General features: G+C 52.1%; 1 protein-coding gene across 1 annotated transcript in view; it reads left to right on the top strand.

Annotated features, from left to right (window-relative positions):
• The window catches only part of LOC131903476 (SH3 and multiple ankyrin repeat domains protein 2-like), a 398,315-nt gene that overhangs the window by 140,271 nt on the left and 238,301 nt on the right, over positions 1–19,743 (top strand). Inside the window, exon 10 of the mRNA XM_059254102.1 lies at positions 18,593–18,911. Coding sequence (XP_059110085.1) covers positions 18,593–18,911 — 319 coding nt within the window. The remainder of the gene's footprint in view (positions 1–18,592; positions 18,912–19,743) is intronic.

Raw genomic sequence — 19,743 nt, 5'->3', positions numbered from 1 at the left:
CACCACATTTTAACCACCTTCTTGATAATACCAGCAGGACCACGTTCAGGGGCAGGAAACTTCATACCCCTCCCCTATCTCCTTGCGACAAATGTGTGGCCACATCAGGTGGCAGTGAGCAAGGAGAGTGCGCTTCCTGGATTGTGCTGCTGACCCAGATAGAAAAATGGAGCACTCCTTGGGGGTGTTGGTATAAGCAGAGTATAAAGGAGTGGGACTGATGTAGTGGAGGCCCCATCAGCCAGAACATTGGGATTGGAAGAAGGGCTGGCTATAGATAGGTGAGGTGTGCAGGCTTATGTCCTTGGGAGCTTTCACCCCATGAGGACCTGTGCTATTGGTGCAGAAGCACTGGGCTATGTCTTCAAGATGAAGTAGAATGGGATGAGGCCACCTACCCAAGATGGGTGTGAAGAGTATAGCTCATGAAGAGGAAGTCCAGCTTTTGGCTTCAGTGCCAAGTCCAGGACCAGAGTCTCACCTCAGAGGCAATGAACCACACACCCTAGAGGAGTGTATGAGCACTCCTTGCTCTGCCTGAGCTGTCGGAAAAAGCACTTGGCTGGGGCCTTCAACTGTGCATGACCATCATTCTTTATCCCAGAAGCTGGAAGTCTAAGATTGAGGCTTGGGGACTGACTCCTCCTGAAGCCTCTCTCTTTGGCTCATAGTGTTTTCTCCCCGTGTCCTCATGTATGTCCCTGTCCTGACCTCCTCTTCATAGAAGGACCCTGATCATATGTGACAAGGACTCAGGCTAGTGACCCAGTCTAACCCAATCACACCTGTAAAGGGTCTTGTTCCAAATGTACAAGTCAGAGATTAAAAAAATATTAATTTGGGGGGTTCACAATTCTGTGTATAACATCACCCCAATTTAAACAGTCTTCCTAGGCCTCAAAAGCTTGTTCAGTTTTCTCTGTGGGCCTCTCCAGCACCCATGAAATATTACCTTCAGTGCCAACTGTGAATCACCACTGGAATGTCCCATGTGCCGCAGTACCTGAGAGCCCGAGGCTCTGGCCCCTGCTCTGAGCATAGACCTGTAATCTACAACTTGTTAGATCTCTTTCTTCATGTCCAACACCTGCTGGGGCAGGCTGAGGCCAATGGAATGGACACCTCATCAGGATTCCAAAATGTTATCAGGAAAAGTGGCAGAGGCCACCCTAGCCCAACCATTCTAAAAACCCTCAGTGCAGGGTGAAATGCAGCCATAGAGACAGAAAGTCTCCTCTGCCTGCCCACAGCTTCAACTGCTGTCAGAAGGAGACAAAGTGACACAGACTCTGTCTCTGTCATTTTCCATGCCAGGGTACTCTTCCCACTTCATCCTATCCCTGTGCAAGTGAGCAGGACCCCATGCCAGGGTCATTCCCCTCAGACCCCATGAGAGTGACCTGGCCCAGACTCAGTACCAATGCACCAGTGAGTCCAAGACAATCTCTGAAGATGTCCCATGGGGACACCCTCCTAACGTGTGTTTTTAGAGTATCCCTGGGTGGCATGCATCCTCCTTGTAACAATTGCCTGTGAGATGCTTCTGTTTGGCTACAGCCTTTCCTCTTAGATTCTCCTTGGAGGGCTGGTAAGGAGTGTGTGCCTAAAGGGAGAACTTCCGGTAGCATCCCATGCAGGACACCCCTCAGCTGACTGTTGGATCTTGCTGGGTGCCTCTCTCGCAGGCCTTCCAGCAGTGTCTCTCTCAACTTTAGGGATGTCTTGGCTTCTTCTCCTAGAAGCATGGAGGAGTCAGTTGTGGTGGTATTGTGTTCCCCAAAATATTGTGTACCCTAATAAACTTATCTGGGGTCAGAGACAGAACAACCACTGATACAGAGCCTAGAAAATGGGGGCACTCACGCCTTTAATCCTAGCATTCCAGAGACAGAAATCCCTCTGGATCTCTGTGAGTTCAAGGCTACATTGGAATCAGCCAGGCATGGTGACACATGCCTTTAATCCCAGAAAGCGAGCCTTACCATCCCAGGGAGTGGTGGTAGAAAGCAGAAAGGTATATAAGGCGTGAGGACCAGAAACTAGCAGCATTTGGCTGGTTAAGCATTTGGCTGGTTAAGCTTTTAGGTTTTGAGCAGCACAGTTCAGCTGAGACCCATTGGGATGAGGACACAGAGGCTTCCAGTCTGAGGAAACAAGATCAGCTGAGAAGTTGGCCAGCTGAGGTCAGCTGTGGCTTGTTTTGTCTCTCTGATCTTCCAGCATTCACCCTAATAACTGGCCTCAGGTTTGATTTTATTAATAAGAACTTTTTAAGATTCATGCTACAGTCAGTGTTTATAAAACTCAAGTTATGTGCTCTTCAACCCTAGGGTTCCATTAGCTGGGTGGGGGATGGACTACCAGGAGTGTATGCAAGCTCCTGGCACAGTTCTGCAAACCTACCACTGTGCCCAGTTCTCCGTGGCTCCTAAAGCCAGAAGGGACTTTACACAACGTGCCACTTAAGTCTCACTTACCCATGAAGATAAAGAGGCCTAGAGGGAATAAGGACCTTGGTTCAAGGACACAACTAATCCTTGTCACAAGACAAACCTGGATAGGTGCCCTGCAAGATCTCCCACAGTCACTGCCTTGGCCTTGAGCCTCCAGACCATCTCTGGGGCCCTTCTAGAGAGTATTTCAGCCCCTGCGTGAAGCAGGACTCCCATACAGCAGTGGATGTATCAGGAGAATACACAGGTGTCTGTCAGCTTGTCTGGCTTCCTACTGTGTAGTGTGTGTAGGCTTCTAGGTGAGCCATAGTGAGTCTACCCAATAGCTTCTCCGTGTAGTGGTTTCTTAGCGTAACATCCCATGATGGTGGGAGGGAGTCTAGCTCTGCTACGGGAAGCCACTGCAGGGAGCCTGGGGCCAGAGTTTCAGTAATGAAGTCCATCCCACAGCACCACCTAGTATGGGTCTATAACCATGTGGGCATGTGCTCTCCTGCCTTCAGTTCCTGACTGTGCAAGGTGCTGATCAATCCTCCCTGTATCCCCTGTTCCTCCCTGGGCTTCAGGGCTTTCCTGAGGCCAGTAGTATCTAATATTATCCAGACCACAAGTGCAGTCCTAGAATGGATTCACTTTGAGGTTAAATCAGTCATGGTGCCTCTTTAACTTCCAAAATACACCCAGGTGTTTGGATCCAGGAAGGAGAAGTTGATTTGAGTCCCAGAACTAGTTCCCCAAAACTTCAAGAGCATTTTGTGTTCTGGGTGTCTCTGTACTTCAATCTCGTTTAGCCCAGGCTAGCCCTAAATTCTCTGTATAGGTGGTTATGGCCTTGAACTCCTGGTCTTCCTGTCTCCACCTCCAAAGTGCTATAATTACAGAAACCTTTGGTTTCTACTGAGCATGGAACCCAAGGCTTTGAGAATGCTGGACAAGTACTTCACCAACTGAGAGACAGTCCCTGCCCCACCTTACAGGCTTTGGTTGACAGACATGGTGATCTGAACAGCAAGATCTCCTTTCCACTAGTCCCCACCTCTGGTCTCCCAGGGCCCTTGGATAGGCAGTAGTTAGATTCGTTTGTTGCAGGAAAATCCCTTCCATGGCTGTACTCTTTCCTGGTGGTATAAGAAACCTCATGGTGGGACCAGAGGCCCTGGGATGGCCGTTTGCCTTCCTGCCTCTGTGGTTGGAGGCCAAGTCGCTCATATCAGATAACCTTCTCTCTAGGAACAGTGATGAGGTGTGCATACATGCCACTTACCACTCCTGAGTAGACCAAAGCAGATAGAAATAGAGGTACTGGGCTCCTGAGAGAAGGGAAGCCCTCAGGAGAAAGCCTGATGGATAGTGGAGTCTCACCAGCTCAAGGATTCAGAGTTTGGACTTTGGGGTCAGAGTTGTCTAGGTGGCTAGAAGTAGAAGGGGGAAGTTCCTAGAAAAAGGAACACCCCAAAAATATGCACCCAGTTTCCCTCCAATCTCTGACAGGCTTCTGAGCCACTGTATGTGTGCAGGGTAGGAACTGAAGGGTCCAATGCAAAGTAGGAACTTAAACTTGAAGAGTCCAGGGGGATATCAGGGGTTTCCACTGCAGAGGCAACAGTGGAGAGGTGAGACCTGCCTTGACCCTGGAAGGGAGATCAGAGTCAGAACTCATCCCAAGACCAAAGCAGTAGAGACCCCTCCAGAAGAACCCTGTAACAGCCTTCATGGGACAGGACATCCCGCCAGTGATTGTATTTACTGCTAGAAAATCTCATCACTCTTCAGAGGAAGATAACAGAACTCAGTTTGTGCAGCAGCTGATACAGTGTTCAATATGGAATTGGAAGTCAGCAGACACACAAAGAGAGAGAGCATTTGCCATGTGTGAGCATTGATCTTGATCATCAGTGTGGACAGAGTCATTGAGGAGACACCTCCATGTGGATCTGGAAGATTTTTTTCAGAGAGGTTTGACTGGGGAGGAAAACCCACCCTAGATGTGTCAGGGCCCAGGACTGAATGACAAGGAGACAGCGAGCTGAGCACCGCCTTTATCTCTCTCAGCTTCCTGATTGTGGACGGCATGTGAGCACTGCCCCACACTCCGGCTGACGTGTCTTCCCCACCAGGATGGACTGTACCCCAAACTGATGAGGCCAGATAAGCCTTTCCTCCCTCACGCTGCTTCTGTCAGACACCTATATCTGTTGTCTAGTGCCCGCCATGCCAGGCAGTGGGCTTACCCAGAACAAGGATGACCTCCTCCACCCTACACCTTCCAGAAGGCTCCAAGTACAGGAAGGAATATTCATGGTGTGAAGAGTTCTAGAAACAGTTAGCTTACATAAAGGAGGGCTCAGTTACTTGTAAAGCCCAGGGTGAGGTGCGAAAGCCTTCATTTTATCCACTTGCTCATTGGATGAGCACTTAAAGGCATCTTTGAAGGGAGCTGGGCTCGGTACAATGGGGAATAAGACAGACCCTTTGCTGAGGAAGAAAGGCAGTATGAATTCTTAAATAATATGACTTCCATTCCTGATACATGCAATGAAAGGAAAATAACGAATGGCCAGAACGGAACGTAAGACGGTTTCTGTAGTAGCTCGTCTGTGTTACTAACGAGATGCTGGAGGCAAGTTAACTTTATAAAGAAAAAAATGAGGGTTATTCAGCTGACGGTTCGAGAGGCTGGGAAACCACATGGCACAGAAGTGGAGGGAGAAAGATCCTCTCTGGGGTCTCATCTTATAAGACCATGAATCATGAACCCCCTCCTTCGTAGGCTCATCCAACCTTAACCTTCTCCAACATCCCTATCTACAGTACCGGCGCACAAAGCATCCGGGCTTCAGCACACGAACTGGGGGATGTTAACCTTCAGTATGGAGGCAAAGTTGCCCTTGCTACACTTGATGGTCTCAGCTGCTGGGGCGGGGGGGGGAGGCTGGTGCTTGGTGTTATGCAGCCACAGTGGTCCCTCAGCGTGGCCCTGGCTCCTATAGTCCAGCTTTATTCTCCAGGATGTGGTGCGGAGCCATGAGGTGGAAACTGGCTGTGTAGGCCGGGGTAGTTCTACAGGCAAAGTCCTCCCTAGAGGCCCCTGAGAGTCCAGCCAGAACAATGGTGGCCAGGAAGCCTCCATTCTGCTTAGTAGCCAAGAGCTGGGCCTGTGTGTCCCATATGGAGAAGCAGGCAAGCCATGCAAGGGTCAGCTCTCTATCATGCAGCCCTGGGCAAGTTGCAGGTACCTGATTATATGCTGGACATGTAGAGGAATACCTGCCTGAGTCTCTGGAGTCCCTGGGTTACCTCATAAGGCTTCCTGCCAAGGAAGCTAGTGGCAGGCAGCCCATGCCACATGCTTGTGATGGGAAGATGCTGAGCTACATAGTTTGGGTGGGCTCAGTGCCCGCTCCCCATCTCCAGAAAGGCTGAGGGTGAGTCCAGTCTCTCTGGATCTTAAAGCCCTTCCCAGGCTTTCTGTCTCACAGGATACTCAGGGACCTTAGGAGGCAAGGCTGAGCTGGGGGGGCGGGGACACCTCCCTTCTCTTCAGATGAGGAAACTGTACCTTGGCATCCCACTTTGGACCACACATTGACCCAGGATGCCTGTCTGCTAGCCCCAGGCTCAAATGTTATGAACTGGACAGAAGGACCCATCAGGGCTGGAGGCTGGGGAAGGAGGGCGGCTGCATGGACTTGGCTCCCAGGCTGAGGACTGTCCTCTGCTAATCAGCGCTGCTGGTAATTGGCTTACTCCCTGCAGACAGCTATCTTTGTCTCTCTGAAGTCTACAGGGGACCTTCGGGCGTCCTTCCATCTTGGGGGAGGGGTTCCTGCAGAAAGACAGGACTCTGGGGCTCTCCTAGGGGGGAGCCAAACAGGTGGGGTCTTCTGCTCCAGGTAGAAGCCAGAAACCTGACCCACGTTCTCTGTCCACCAGAAGCTTCCAGGGCTTGGAGACAGGCCCAAATGGGAGAAGACTGGACCTGATAAAAAAGGTGCTGGCTGGGTCCAGGGGGGAAGTGGAGGTGATGTTTGAATCCAGAATGGGGTCGAGAAGTGAGTTTTACCAGCCTTAGGGGGCAAGGGCAGAGCTCCTGAGTAGGCAGGGCAAGGCAGGCCTGGCTAGTAGGGCACCATTTGACAGCCAGGATCCTTCCAGAATGTATCCTGATCTCTCTTACCTCTCTCTGGTCAGCCCACCTCAGGCCCAGTGCCCCTGCACTAGCTGTGGTCCTGGACACATAGCCCAAGGCAGTGCCAGGTTACACGCAAGAGGCTCTTCCCTAGTTCCCACCCGGCCCCTCAGCGCCCGTCCAACCCAGCCAGGCCCAGGCTGGTTCCGAAGTCTGCTCCTTGGCGGCACCAGTCACCCCAGCTGCCATGCATCTTCCAGAAGTTGAGCCCCTCAGTGGCTCCTGCCAGGAACGGTGCAGACGCCGCAGACACCCACATCTTTGTGCAAAGCTAACCCCATGGTACTGCTGAGACGCCTTTTAATATCTGGCCTTATTTATGTGGGTATGACTCATTCACCAATTACCATGAGATGGAGATACTTTGCCTACTAATATTTAAATTGCAGTTATCTGAAGCTACGAGGAAAGGAAGCGAGGTCTGCTGACTTTAGTTTGGTGGAGATGGGCTAGAAGACTAGGGCTCTGGCCCCAGTTGCCTCTGCCTCTGCCTCCCTGCTCCAGTCAGACCTGCCAGCCAAGCGTCCTACACTTTGCACATTTCCTTTCTGGCATTTGGTGGAGTTGGGGTCTGGTGGGTCACTGAGACCCTCTGGAGCTTCTCCTAGTCCTCTTAGCTCCCTCTGTTAGACCAGGGAACAGAGCAGCCCCTACACCAATGTTGAAAACAGCTCAGGTACTCCCCTGCCTCTGTAGCCCTGTCTCCCTCTACCTTGCTTGCCCTCCTCCCTTGGAATAAGGACCAGTGGAGCAGAACCTCAGGAGGCTTAGATGGGAAAATAAAGATCACCTCAGAGCATCAGGGTGTGCTGTGCCAGAGACTGAGAAGTCTGACTAGCTGTATTTTCTTCTCCTCTGGTGGTACCACATGGGGTGGGGGAGGCTTTGCACCTTGAGGTCTCGGGCCTGTGTTGGAGGGAAGCATGGAGCCTCATGCACACACCCAGCATGCCCTCAATACCCACCTCAGTGCATCCTCAGAACATAGCCTTGTGCTGGCTGAGGCAGGTCTCTCTAGCACAGGCTCCTGGGGTGTCTGAGGGAGCACTATCCTGTCCTGGGTGAGTGCCTAGTTAAACTGCCCCCTGTCATTTACAGCGGCCACTCAGCTTTCTAGGGAGACCTAGAGGCCTTGAAACCTACCCCTAGTATACTCTGAGGCCCGTCCCCAGCACATCTTCACAGTAACCTCGGTGATGAACAGCCATGTCCAGCTTTACCTGTGATCATGTGACAGCTTCTATGGGCAATGTGGGAGCTCTGTGCTCAGCAGATAACCCACCTCTGCATAGTCCCCAAAAGCACATTTGCTGGTGCAGAGTTCTGGGGCTCAAAGACTTTTTGCGGCTAATACAGTTCTCTGGGTAACACTTGAGCCCAGGAAGTCTTATCCCAGATGTAAGAGAGGTACTCAGGGTCCCTGGACCAGTTTTCTCTCTAGCTGCCAGGGACCTTGAGGATAGTCTGGACTTGGATCCAAACTCCTGGGCTTCCTCAACCAGAGCCTTGATTGTCAGTAAGGACACTGTAGCCCAGGAGGTGGGGGTGATGGGGCTGGAAAGGATATGATGGTTAGCTGGGGGACAGACCCAGGACCCTGCTGCCAGCTTGGGGTCCAGCCACCTGTGAACGTCTTGGCAGAACACCTACCCTGCAGTCTGCAGATTTGGCAGGAAGTCAGAAGCAGTGGCACCAAGTAGACTCCGTGTGGAACCTGGTTCTACTTCTGCATACTGCGAATCAGAGGGGTGAGTCCAGCTGGCATTAGAAGCTAAGGACAGGCCCTGGCTTCCTCGCAGCAAGTAATATAAGGCCTCAGAGAGCTCTGTAGACACTGTGAGGACTCTGGTAACTGAGTTCTGGTGCTTCTGTTCAAGTGACAAAGATAGGGACATCCTCAGAGCCCTCTTGCACAGGCCTTCCCAGGTCCCCAAGCAGCTGCTTGGTGTGGCAGTGTGGCATACCTCAGCTCAAGCCCTGGGTGGGGGTGGGGCACAGCAATGGGCTGGCTGTTATTCTAGTCTGTTGGGAACCTCCAACTCCCAGTTTGCAGGGGAAGAGGAAACACTGGCATCTCCTAGCACCTCAAAAAGCCCAGAGAGCTGACTGCTGCACTGGGAATCCTGAGGGACAGGTCTCCAATGGCAGGGTCAGCCAGGGAGGTATCTTGGAGGGGGTAACGCCCCCAATGATAGCGGAGGCATTTGGACATGCTAAGGAGGGTGTATGTCTTTCAGTGTGGGGGAGGGGGTTGCCCACCACCTTTCTACCTGCTGACTTGTAATTTGGTTTGGTTGGGATCTTATTGCAGTTGTTTTGAAGCAGGGTATCAGGTAGCCCTGTCCGGACTCCAACTTGCTGTGTAGTTAAGGATCACTTTGGAGTCCTGATCCACCCGCCTTCATCTCCTGAGTACTGGGATTGCAGGTGTAAATGATATCAACCGTGCCTGGTTTGTGCTGTGCTCGGGATTGAACCCAGGGCTTTGTGCATCCTAAGCAAACACTGTATCGAGTGAGTCATGTCCTCGGTTCCATTACACACGTTCTAATGACCCACATTACTCAGCCGTTGCTGACAGTACTGTTGCAAATAGCAGTACACTTGAACCCTTGCCACCTTTCATGAGGCAGCTCTGGGAACATCTTTTTATATAGAAGCAGAAGTACAAAGAGGGGGTTGGCTTTTCTGGAGTCGGAGCCTCACTGAAGAAGAAGAAGAAGAAGAAGAAGAAGAAGAAGAAGAAGAAGAAGAAGAAGAAGAAGAAGAAGAAGAAGAAGAAGAAGAAGAAGAAGAAGAAGAAGTAGTGGTTCTTCTCCAAAGTGCTGTATGTGGTGACATCTTGCAAACATGGACTCAGGTCACCCCACAGCCAAGTACTGGGAATGGCCAAGTTACTCCAGTTCTGCTGGTGGGGAAACTGAGGGTTGAGGGAGTGCCTGACCAGCCAGCCCATGGCTGCAGAGGACAGTGCCTCAGCCCACACCGCCTGGCTCCCACACCCCCCACTGAAGCCACAGAGAGGGGAGACACGCTCGTCCTCAGCAGTAAGCACTTCCGAGTCTCACCACGTGCTGGTAGCACCTGCCATATCCTCCCTGCCAGGACTTGAGAGCCTCAAAATGTTCTGATGCACGGAGAGCCTTTTTTGTACAAGAAGTAAAATTATTTTCAGCCTGTTGTCAGGCAGCTGTCAAAAGACATGGAAATGAAGGGCTTAGTGAGTCTCTGAGAGGAAGTCCCACGGCCAGGGTGGGTGTAGGGATGCAGACTGTTGGCCATGCAGGCTGTGGAGTGGAGAGATACTGGTGGTTTGGGGCTCATTCAGGGGTGACTGTCCTCCTGAAAACTGATTCCAGGGGGGGAACGAGCTGATTTTTTTTTTCCAAGTGTGCACGGACATTGAGTGGTCCCAGACACTGATGATACTCGCCTCCCTTCAGGACTGGAGTTCAGGTAGACCGCTCCATGGCTGTGTTTCTAGGCTCCTGCTCTCTGCCATTGGTATATCATGCACGGCCCCTGTTACGTCATCCAGAATAAAATCAGGTTGGTGGAGAGAAAGCTTATAGATGTGAGGGATGCACACTCAGGAGGCTGAGGCAGGAGGATGGTGAGTTCCAGGCCAGGTTGAGCTATACGGTGAGACCCTGTCACTAAAGGCAAAAGAGGAAAACGGGAGGGAGCGGGTGCTTGGTGTGCTTGGCTTTTGGACTGTGGTATCTTCTTCACACCTGCAGTGCTGAGGCAGGCACACTTCCAGGACCCAGGTACCTTGCACAACCTCCGCAAATCTCCAGAGAGTTCTGTGGCTGCTCTCAGAAACCCCAGCATGGGGATGCATTCCAGAAATCTCAGACCCCCCCATGAAAAAACTTACTGTGAGCAAAGAGTCTCTAGCAGTCTTGAAGAGAAACAGCTTTTGGATTTCATGTCTCCCTTAATTTTAATTTTCAATTCCCCACTCTATAGTTTCTGCTTCCTTAAAGACGGTACCAGTGGTTCCCAGAGGTCTGCAGGCATGCTACCACCCTCGGTCAATACCACTCCAATTTTCCAGAGAAGCCTGGGTCAGCACTGGGGACCTGAGTCCTCATAGTCAGGAAGGTTAAAGACCCCAGGAGTGGGCAGGTCTGTACTAGGAGAAGAGGGGCTGGGCTCGCAGTCTGTTGGCAGACTTGTAAGCACAGAGCCACAGCAGTGTAAGCCGTACCAGGGCTGCTTACCACGGGCTTTTTGTTCACACTGTTGTTTACGGCTGGTGTCTTGCCGGCCGGGCATGCTGGGAGGCCACAAGCTGCAGTAGCATCATAAGATGAGGGATAAAATAAACACCCTGTGTTTGTTTATTGTCTGAAGACAAGAGGAGAGATTCATGGTGGGGGGTGGGGTACAGAGCTAATATCTCCTTAGGGTAGGAGTGCCATGACCTTCCTCTGACAGCATGAATCACCGCATACAGGTAGAGACCCCTTTGTTGCTGGGGTTATTCAAGGACAGCACAATAGGAGGGCTATATCAGAAGTGGCACCCACCCTGAGCAGGAGTTCTCAGAGTGTACTATGAGACACCCCCAGTTCTCCACAGCAGAGCCTGTCCCAGGCTGAGTACACAGGAGTCCGCCTGTCCAGGTCACACAGGTACTCACACAGTCCCCAGCCCACCTGCTTGCAGTCCCACTTGCCACAGCCACAACACAGGGTTACCCCAGCTCTAATCTGGGTTGCCCTCAGCCTTGTCCACGAAGTTTCTTTGAGCAGTGGATGGTGGTAAATGCAAAGTCATAACTGGTCAGTGCTGAGAATAAGTGACATTGAAAACTCAGCCCTACATGGGACCTCTGTTACAACCCCTCTGCACCCCTACCACCACTACCACCACCACCACCACCACCACCACCACCACCAGGGCTCAGGGAGCATTGGAAGGAAGAGTGGAAAGAATGTATAACTGGAGGATGTATGGAGTCCTGAGAAATCCTATCTTTTAGACATGGCACAGCTGTTGTTCCGTGAACTCACAACAGCTGTGAGTGCCCGTGTAAGACCAGCACAAGGCCAAGCTAGCCAAAACGCCGGTGTGGATGGGAAGGAGCTCATGAGCCCCCTTCCAGCTGAAGGGCTATTAGCAATGGATGGCTGCTGGGTGAGGGAGAACCATTTCTCTTTGGGGGTACAGCCACTGATAGGTAGCCCACACTCCAGTGGGTAAAGAAAAAAAAAACCTGTCTAAAGGTGTCTGAAGAGAGCATCCTTTGGTGTGTGTGTGGGGGGGGGGGGGTTACAGCACAGGTCCTTTGCCACACCGCCCTCTAGCCATAGCCTGGCTCTCTCCCCTCCCTGTACGTGCCATCTGTGTCCTGCACCTGTTGCTCTCCTGACCAGCACCACTCACTCTCCACGGCCTGCTGGGACACTGAACTCAGGGTCAGGGCTGGTTGGCACTGAGGGAGCTGGATAAAGACGCGGGTCTGCTTGGGAGAATTCCCAGCTCTTCTCCTTGGACAGCTCAGGGCCCTGCACATTTCCACAGCAGTTTCTACTTGTGAGCAAATGCACCCAAAGGAGCAGCTACCTCCTATATGGCTGGTGGTGATGGCAGCTGGGGACTTTGTATCTGGGCCATGTGACACTCCTGCCTTACTGGAGTTTGGGAGTTTGGGGTTCTGCTCTAGGGAAGATGGGACAGGGACCTGCTTGTCCCTCAGTCTTTTGACATATCTGAGGCCAGAGACCCAGTGTGGAAAAAAAAGTTCTGTCATCTCCTTCATTCAGAAAACGTATAGGGTGTCTCATAACCTTCCTGGGAAGAAGCCTTCTCCTACGACCTCCACTGAAGGTCAATGTCAGATGTAGGATCTTCAAGGGTGGGGGGCAGGGATGTGACTGGCACAAAGCCTGGCCTCTAACTTCACAATACAGTTGTGGGCACACACTCTCTCTACCACACAGTGGCCACGGAGTTGCCAGAGCAGTGGGTGGCAGGGAATCTTGGCTTGGGTGCAGCTTTGCGCTTTCTGGAAGATATCGATCCCCAACAGATGGAGCAAGCGCTGAGCATCGCTGGTGTCCCAGAGAGTTCCCAGAACTCTGCGAGTCCCCTGAGCCCATGTGCTTGGGGGCATGACTGGCAAGGTCCCTGGCCTCAGGAGTGGGGCTTCCTGTATTTGTAGATACTGCTGTCACCACCCCAGTCTGGCCACCAGCTGGTGTTCCATGATGATCTAGAAACCTCCATGTTGAAGCTTTCCTACCCTACCTTTAGTTCATTCTTAAAAGATGCATCCTCATGGGTGATACTAAGGGCAGAGGTCCTCCTGGAAGCTGCTCAATCTTGCCCAGAAGGTCCAAGTGGCCACGGAAGCCACGTGCATGATGTGGTGGGGAGCACTAGACGGTAGCTCCATCTCTAAGCCAGCACAAGTCTCAGGAGCCGTTTCGATGCCACCGTCTGTGATGCTACAGGGGAGGATGTCACCTGGGCGGTTTTGACATGGCTGACGAACCATGTGGGCCCAATGGAGATGATGTTTAAATGCTCAGCCGACACGAAGCTCACACGCAGACACACATAGTGAATCAGGCGCAGTCTCTTCCTTCCCAGAACCCAGACAACGCCTGGCACAGCATCGGCCATCCTGAGTGCGCTTAGGAAGGAAGGTGCCACTGCCTAGGCATGCCAGCCTCCTCTTCCTTACACCGCCATTTTTGTTGATGTAAACTGTGTCAGCCATATGGAATTGAATTCAGGATTCCAGTTGCTTTTTCCTATCTCTTCCTTTTCCTTCCCCCTCCCACCCCCAGCCCCCAGGTTTGGGAAGCTGTTCTCTTAGCAACCGCAGAAGCTCACACTTAATTAGTGCCCCAGTGGCAGATGCACCCCAGTGCAGTGGCTGACCCTCATACTCCCTCCTGCTCTGGAAGCGCCTTCACCCTGGTGTGGACATCGTTCCCCATCCCACCCACTGCTGGGCACAGCAGTGAGACCTGCCCCCCCACACACACTTTGTTTGCTATACAGATTAGAACTTTCTCAAGGCAGCAGTTGGGGAGATCTTCCCTTGCGTCTCCTAGACTTCTGTTGGGGTGTGAATGCCAGAGACATGTGGGGAAACAGCTCTGAAGGGCCTACTTCTGCCAACTGCCCCCAAATCGGGGTACTTCACCTCTGACTACCTTGCCAGTTATTATTTCCTATCCCCTCCCCCCAAAAGCAAATGTAAGTGGCAGGAGGCGGAGCCCTGCTTTCCCAGGGTCATTATTAGAATGGGGAGGGCCAGAGAAGTAATGCTACTTGTGTCTGATTCTTTCAAAGGGAAATAGGTCACTGTCAGGATTCCTGAATCCTGGCATGCCTACCCGGGTGTCAGGGATCTTTTGTTGGCTTGTTTGAAATGTGGATATTTCCCCCTTGACTTTCTTACCACATCTGCTAGCTGACAAATAGACTTGGCTTCTTCTTTAAAAATGTAAAAAAAAAAAAAAAAAAAAAAAAAAAAAAAAAAAAAGGAAAGAAAAAAAGAAAAAGCACAGTACTTTATATTTAGCCACAGGCGCACGGAGCGCCCGGCAGCAGCCGGGTTTCCTTGGATAACTGGGGCTCAGGCTCACAAATGCCTCCCGGTGTCTCCTGGCCGCCAGCTTGCGCGCAGTCGCCTGCTCCATGTTAACCCTGCGTGGTGCTGCTTTCCCGATGCCCTGCTTGCTCGCCCAGCAGAGTGGCATTGCTCACATGAGGATCGCCGCCAGAGGTAGCCGGCTCTGAGAGCAGCCTCAGTCTGCGCACAGTTGCTTCCCAGCTGACAGACAGAATATGGGGTGGGCTTTGTCACCAGCACGCTGGGTCTGGCATGCCCAGCGATGCTCGGGGCTGCAGAGCGCCCAGACGCCCGCCACTGCTCGCCGGGTCCCAGCCGCGCCAGCTCCGAGGGGCCGGGCTGTGCGCCTAGCCTTCCTGCCCGCCGAGAGGGTTATATAATGAGCGGACCGCTGCCAAAGTCACAGGGAAAATGAAGTCTTTGTTAAATGCCTTCACCAAGAAGGAAGGTAAGGAGAAAGCTGTAGGAAGCGTGGGGTGCCTAGTGAGCAGCTGTGGGCTGCTTCTTTGGGGAGAGGGGACTTGGGTGCCTCCCCAAATTGCTGGTTGTGGTTCATCGCTCAAGGAATAATTGCCCCAGCTTTGTGATATGGTTTGGCTCTAGCCAGGTCTGGAAGATTAACACAGATGAAGGTGCCTTTGTATTTTAGTGTGTTCCTAAGCCACCAGCCTCTGGTGGAACTGCATTCCAGAACATCTCATCCAGAGAGCCTGTGCCAGAGGGCACATTGGGAAACTAGGTCCTAGGGAAAATAAAAGAAGTTTTGGCTTTCATCCTCCAGTTACCTGGAGGCTGTGAGCACCTGCTAAGGAGGGTCAGGGCACATGGCTGGATGCTCCCATGGCATCCTCTTCCAGTGCCAGTTGCCAGTTCTGCCTGGCTGTCCCTGGGTTGTGAAGCCATGGGGTGCACGAAGAATCCCTCTTTATTATACCTTGTATGAATTTTATTGTGGGGAAGAAAAAAACTGTATAAATAAATGCATGTAAGACGGCTAAGAAAATATCCACCCACCTAAGAGCTTGCAGATTGCCTGAAAGAAGGAAACCGTTGGGTGGCATATTAATCATTTTCAGACAGGAAAGAAGCTATTTTTAACACTTTTTATGAAAAAAACAACATTCTTTTCGTGTATGGTCCCAGTCGGAGTTTTGTCAGACAGCAAGCTTTTTCTCTGATGAAACCAGGTTTCCAAAGAGGTGACTTTAAGAAAATTAGAAAGCTCACTTTCCACCTAAGCTCACTGTGAGCTAAACACCAGAGGTATTTCAGCAGCCTAGAAACTAATTTGATGTGTGGTTTGGTTATTAAGCAAAGCGATTTTCATTAAACCATTCACCCTAATGTCACCTGTGTGGGTCCATTTGACTCACTTGCCTGGTCTTTGGGGTGAAATGTGTATAAATGTCCCGGCTGTTTTATTCTATGACCCTGCCTGCATGGCCTCGCCTGCGTGAGGACATCCTGCCCTCTCCTTCCTTCAGAATGGATATAGAATAGACTCGATTCTTTTTCTCATGAGGCTTACCCAAATTCGCCGTGTGGGATTTCGATTTTTATAACCCATGGATGGCATGATTCGCAGCCATGGGCTAGTGTAGTAAGTAATGCTATCTCTATTCTCTATTTCTATGGACTTTCCTTTCCTACAGAGTGTATCTTATCAATGGGCAGGACCTTAGTCCCCCTGCCCCATATCTACTCACTTTGCCATTAAGGGTGTTAATACCTTACTGGTTACACAGTCAGAGATGCAATCAACTGTACTGTTAGGGATGGGTGGCTAGACAGATGCACAGTCGCAGGCTGCCAGCATGTCTGGGTCTTGGAGCTGTGTGGTACCCTCCATGTGCCTCACCCAAGGGGTACTCCTGGAAGCCCCAAGGTGCGTGAACCATTTTATCCTCTCTATGTCTGCCAGCCTTTTGGCTTTCACACCAAAAGAGTCCGCCAGCCCCAAATCTCAGTGAGTGACAGATGAGGCTTGCTGAGATTGTGGGGTCACCTGTCCTTAAGGCCTCTTAAGTCCCCCACCTCTGTAAGTCCCAAGATCACCACAGGCTCCCATGTTGGTAACAATTATAGGCTCCATGGTGAATACTCTGAGACTTCTCAAGGTCCTACTCGGGGTAACACCATCAGCAAGGTTTCCTTTGTGCCCAGCCAGTCACACTTGGTGGCCTGACCTAGCTATGGTTCTTTTGGAGGTGGGCTGCTGGGGCTCTGGGCCTAGCTCTTCAAAGGCACAGGCTCTTGGCTCCAAAGCAGACACTATCAGCCTTTGGTACTGCTGGTCTGTTCCTGGCCAGCCCCTGTGAGTCACATGCTGGAGAAACTAGAAGTGAGATAGCATATAGCCAGGAGGCTTGGTAAGCATCTCCCCCCATCAGAAGCTTGCAAAGAAAGCGGGTACCTGAGACATGCCCCTGTCTGCTGGAAGGATGAGGACTCCCTCTGTATATCAAATGACCCTGAGCCCAACACCTTCTTCCCCTGCTGTGTGGCTTCCCGCCTGCCCTCTCACTCTGATTCCTAGAAAAGAGGAGTGTCCTGAGTCGCAGCTGACCTGTAAGAGTACTGTCAGAGCCACCTCTGTCCCTGTGAACTATGCAGGGGCTACCTCTGTCCTTAGAGGGCATGTCAAGGCCACTCAGTCCCCATGAGCAGTGCTGGTGCTACCTCTGTCCCCGGTGAGTTCCTCCAGAGCCACCTCTGTCCTTGTGAGTTTGCCGGGGCCACCTCTTGAGCTGTACCTGGGCCCTCTGTCCCGGTGAGTTCCTCCAGAGCCACCTCTATCACTGTCAGCTCTGCAGGGCCACCTCTGACCCCATAAGGTCTGCCAAAGTCATCCTATTCCCGCGAACTGTGCCCAAGCTACCTAATTCTAGTCACTTACGTCCTCGTCCTCCTGCTGTCCAGATGAGTAGAAGGCTGTGGACTCTGTGATGGAGCGGGCGTCTTAGCTGCACAAGGTCAGAAGTTAGAGATGCCCACCTCTAACTTCCGACCTTGTGTAGCTGATGCCATAGGCTGTCCTAAACTGTGATGTTCTGCTTCTCCTTTGATGTCAGGGTCCTTACCCAGGTCAGTTCCCCTGGAAGCCCTGGTTCTCTTTGGCTCCATGGGGTCCTGTCTGCAGAATGGAGCCCTAGTCTTGGACAGTACAAGCTTTAAGGATCTAGGGGCAGAAATCCTGTAGCAAAGCTTCCCTGGGCATCAAGAGGCTAGGATATACACAGTATCTCTGGCCATCAAGGTGAGGGCATCTACTGTGCCTGCAGCCTGGAGGGCTGGTCCTGAGAGGCTCTGTAATGTAGAGATCGATTTCTGTTGCTGGCCAAGCAGCTAAATGCTCAGGGTGACTGCAGTGTGAACACCATCCCTTTAGGTGCCTGGGTTTGCCTTATCTGAGTCCCTGGGTATGTTGGGCTCAGGAATGTGAGGACCCAGCTCTGTCTAGACCTCTCTGTGAGACAGACACTCAGTGAAGTGGGGTCACATGATGCCAGGCCCCACTTGCTGGGAGGAGAAAGGAAGATTCTGAGGTGTTGTGGGCTCCTCTACCCAAGAGATTGGACTACCTAAGAGATTGGAGGGGCGGCAGGGGGTGGTCAGAAGTGGCTGGCTTCCCTTGCTGGGAGAGCCGTGACCAAGGCTGTAGGCCTGAGTGGTTCATAAAGATGAAATATCCCTCATTCCCCATCCTGGATGCTGAATGCCCAAGTTTTAACACAGAGCTGCTTCCCTGAGGTCTGTCTGTGACTTACAGATGATGTCTTCTCTGTACTTTATGTCATCCTCTGTGTGTCTGGGTCCTGATCTCTGGATTCTGATTATTGCTGTCACATGAGGTCATCCTAGTGACCCATTTTAATGTAGTCACCCCTATAAAGGACCTCTTTCCACATGTGGCCACATCCTAAGGTCCTGGGTTATATCCTAGTGTATGAACTTCGGGCACACAGGTCTGCCCATCACAGAGGTCAAGTTCAAGTTTTTAGGGGATGCTCCTGAGCCATGCAATGTCCTAATGCTTAGTGGCATGGGGAAGCCTATCCTTACATGTGTCATGGCTGTGTCTTCCTGCTGAAGGCATGGGCTGGCCCGATGGAAGGTCAGACCCTGACTCCCTTCCATTGAGGTCCTGGCTTGAGCTTCCATGTGCCTCAGTGTTCCTCTGCATTCATGTCGGGGGTGAGTCAGGCCTTGGGGAGCCCAGCAACAGATCTTGCATCAAGCCTTCAGGCCCATCACTGGCTTGCACGGGGGCTTGGATGCATGCAGACCTGGCCTCCTTGTGTCCCTGTTCCCTAGCATTACTTATCTGCCTCTCTCTTTCTCTCCCCAAACCAGTGCCCTTCCGAGAGGCCCCAGCTTATTCCAACCGCAGGCGGCGGCCCCCCAATACATTGGCTGCCCCCAGAGTTCTTCTGCGTTCCAATAGTGACAACAACCTCCATGCTGGTGCACCTGAATGGGCTGTCTGCTCTGCAGCCACCTCCCACCGAAGCCTCTCACCCCAGCTGCTGCAGCAGACACCCAACAAGCCTGATGGAGCCACGAAGAGCCTTGGAAGCTATGCCCCTGGGCCCCGCAGCCGCTCCCCCTCACTCAACAGGCTCGGTGGCACTGGCGAGGATGGCAAGAGGCCACAGCCACATTGGCATGTGGGGTAAGGAGAAGCTGGGTAGTGGGCATGGGCTCCTGTGGGAGATGTTAGCCATACATGTTTCTCAACTCAGGCTACCCCAGAAAACGCCGAGGTTAAATTCTGCCCTCTGAGGCTAGGGGCTCCCTGTTTAGCCTGGCACCCTGAGTGGCTATTTTTCAGCATGGGCGAGGGAAGCTGAACTTTGCAGGGGTCTTATGTCCTTCCCAGTGCCTTGACTCCTTGATTTTTGAAGTGAAATGGCCTTAGGGAGTCAGGGTGGAGAGTACAGTCTGTGTCGTCATACAGCCTGTGGCACAGTCTCCTCTGTCATGCACACTGTGTCCACTCCAGGGACCACATGCTTACAGCAATGGGACATCTCAGCCTGAAGGAAATAGCCGAGGCTCAGAGCCATGTTACTGCACAAGAGACCAGCCATGTCCCCAGCAGCCTTGGCTTATGCTACAAGTGGGAACTGTGTCTGCCCAGCACGGCAGGGCCTCAGAGCCCCCCTACCACCTCTGAAGCAGCTCAGGTAGCAGGCTAGAATTGGGCAGGCTGAGGGACCACTCAGAGTGTTACAGCCTGGACCTTCCCTAGGGAAGGGGCTTCCAACCTACACAGCCAGGAGGGGACCTGCATCCCCATGTCAGCTCCCAAGCACACCTCTGCCTTCCTGAGTTTCTTAGCCAAGAGAAGAGACTCTCAGGGATCAGCTCATTATGGGGCTTTGAGGCCATGTTTGGTGGCCATCAGAGAGATTCAGGACAGCAGGAATGGGTCTTACTGGCTTCCTGTGATTGCTGTGGCAGGCAGTGGAGGAGAACAGGATGCGGACAGGCACCTGCCATGG

This window comes from Peromyscus eremicus, chromosome 1, assembly GCF_949786415.1.
Source record: "Peromyscus eremicus chromosome 1, PerEre_H2_v1, whole genome shotgun sequence".
In the NCBI taxonomy this organism is placed as follows: domain Eukaryota; kingdom Metazoa; phylum Chordata; class Mammalia; order Rodentia; family Cricetidae; genus Peromyscus; species Peromyscus eremicus.
Note: the sequence above shows the minus strand (reverse complement) of the source record. Positions and strands in the feature narration are given on the sequence as shown.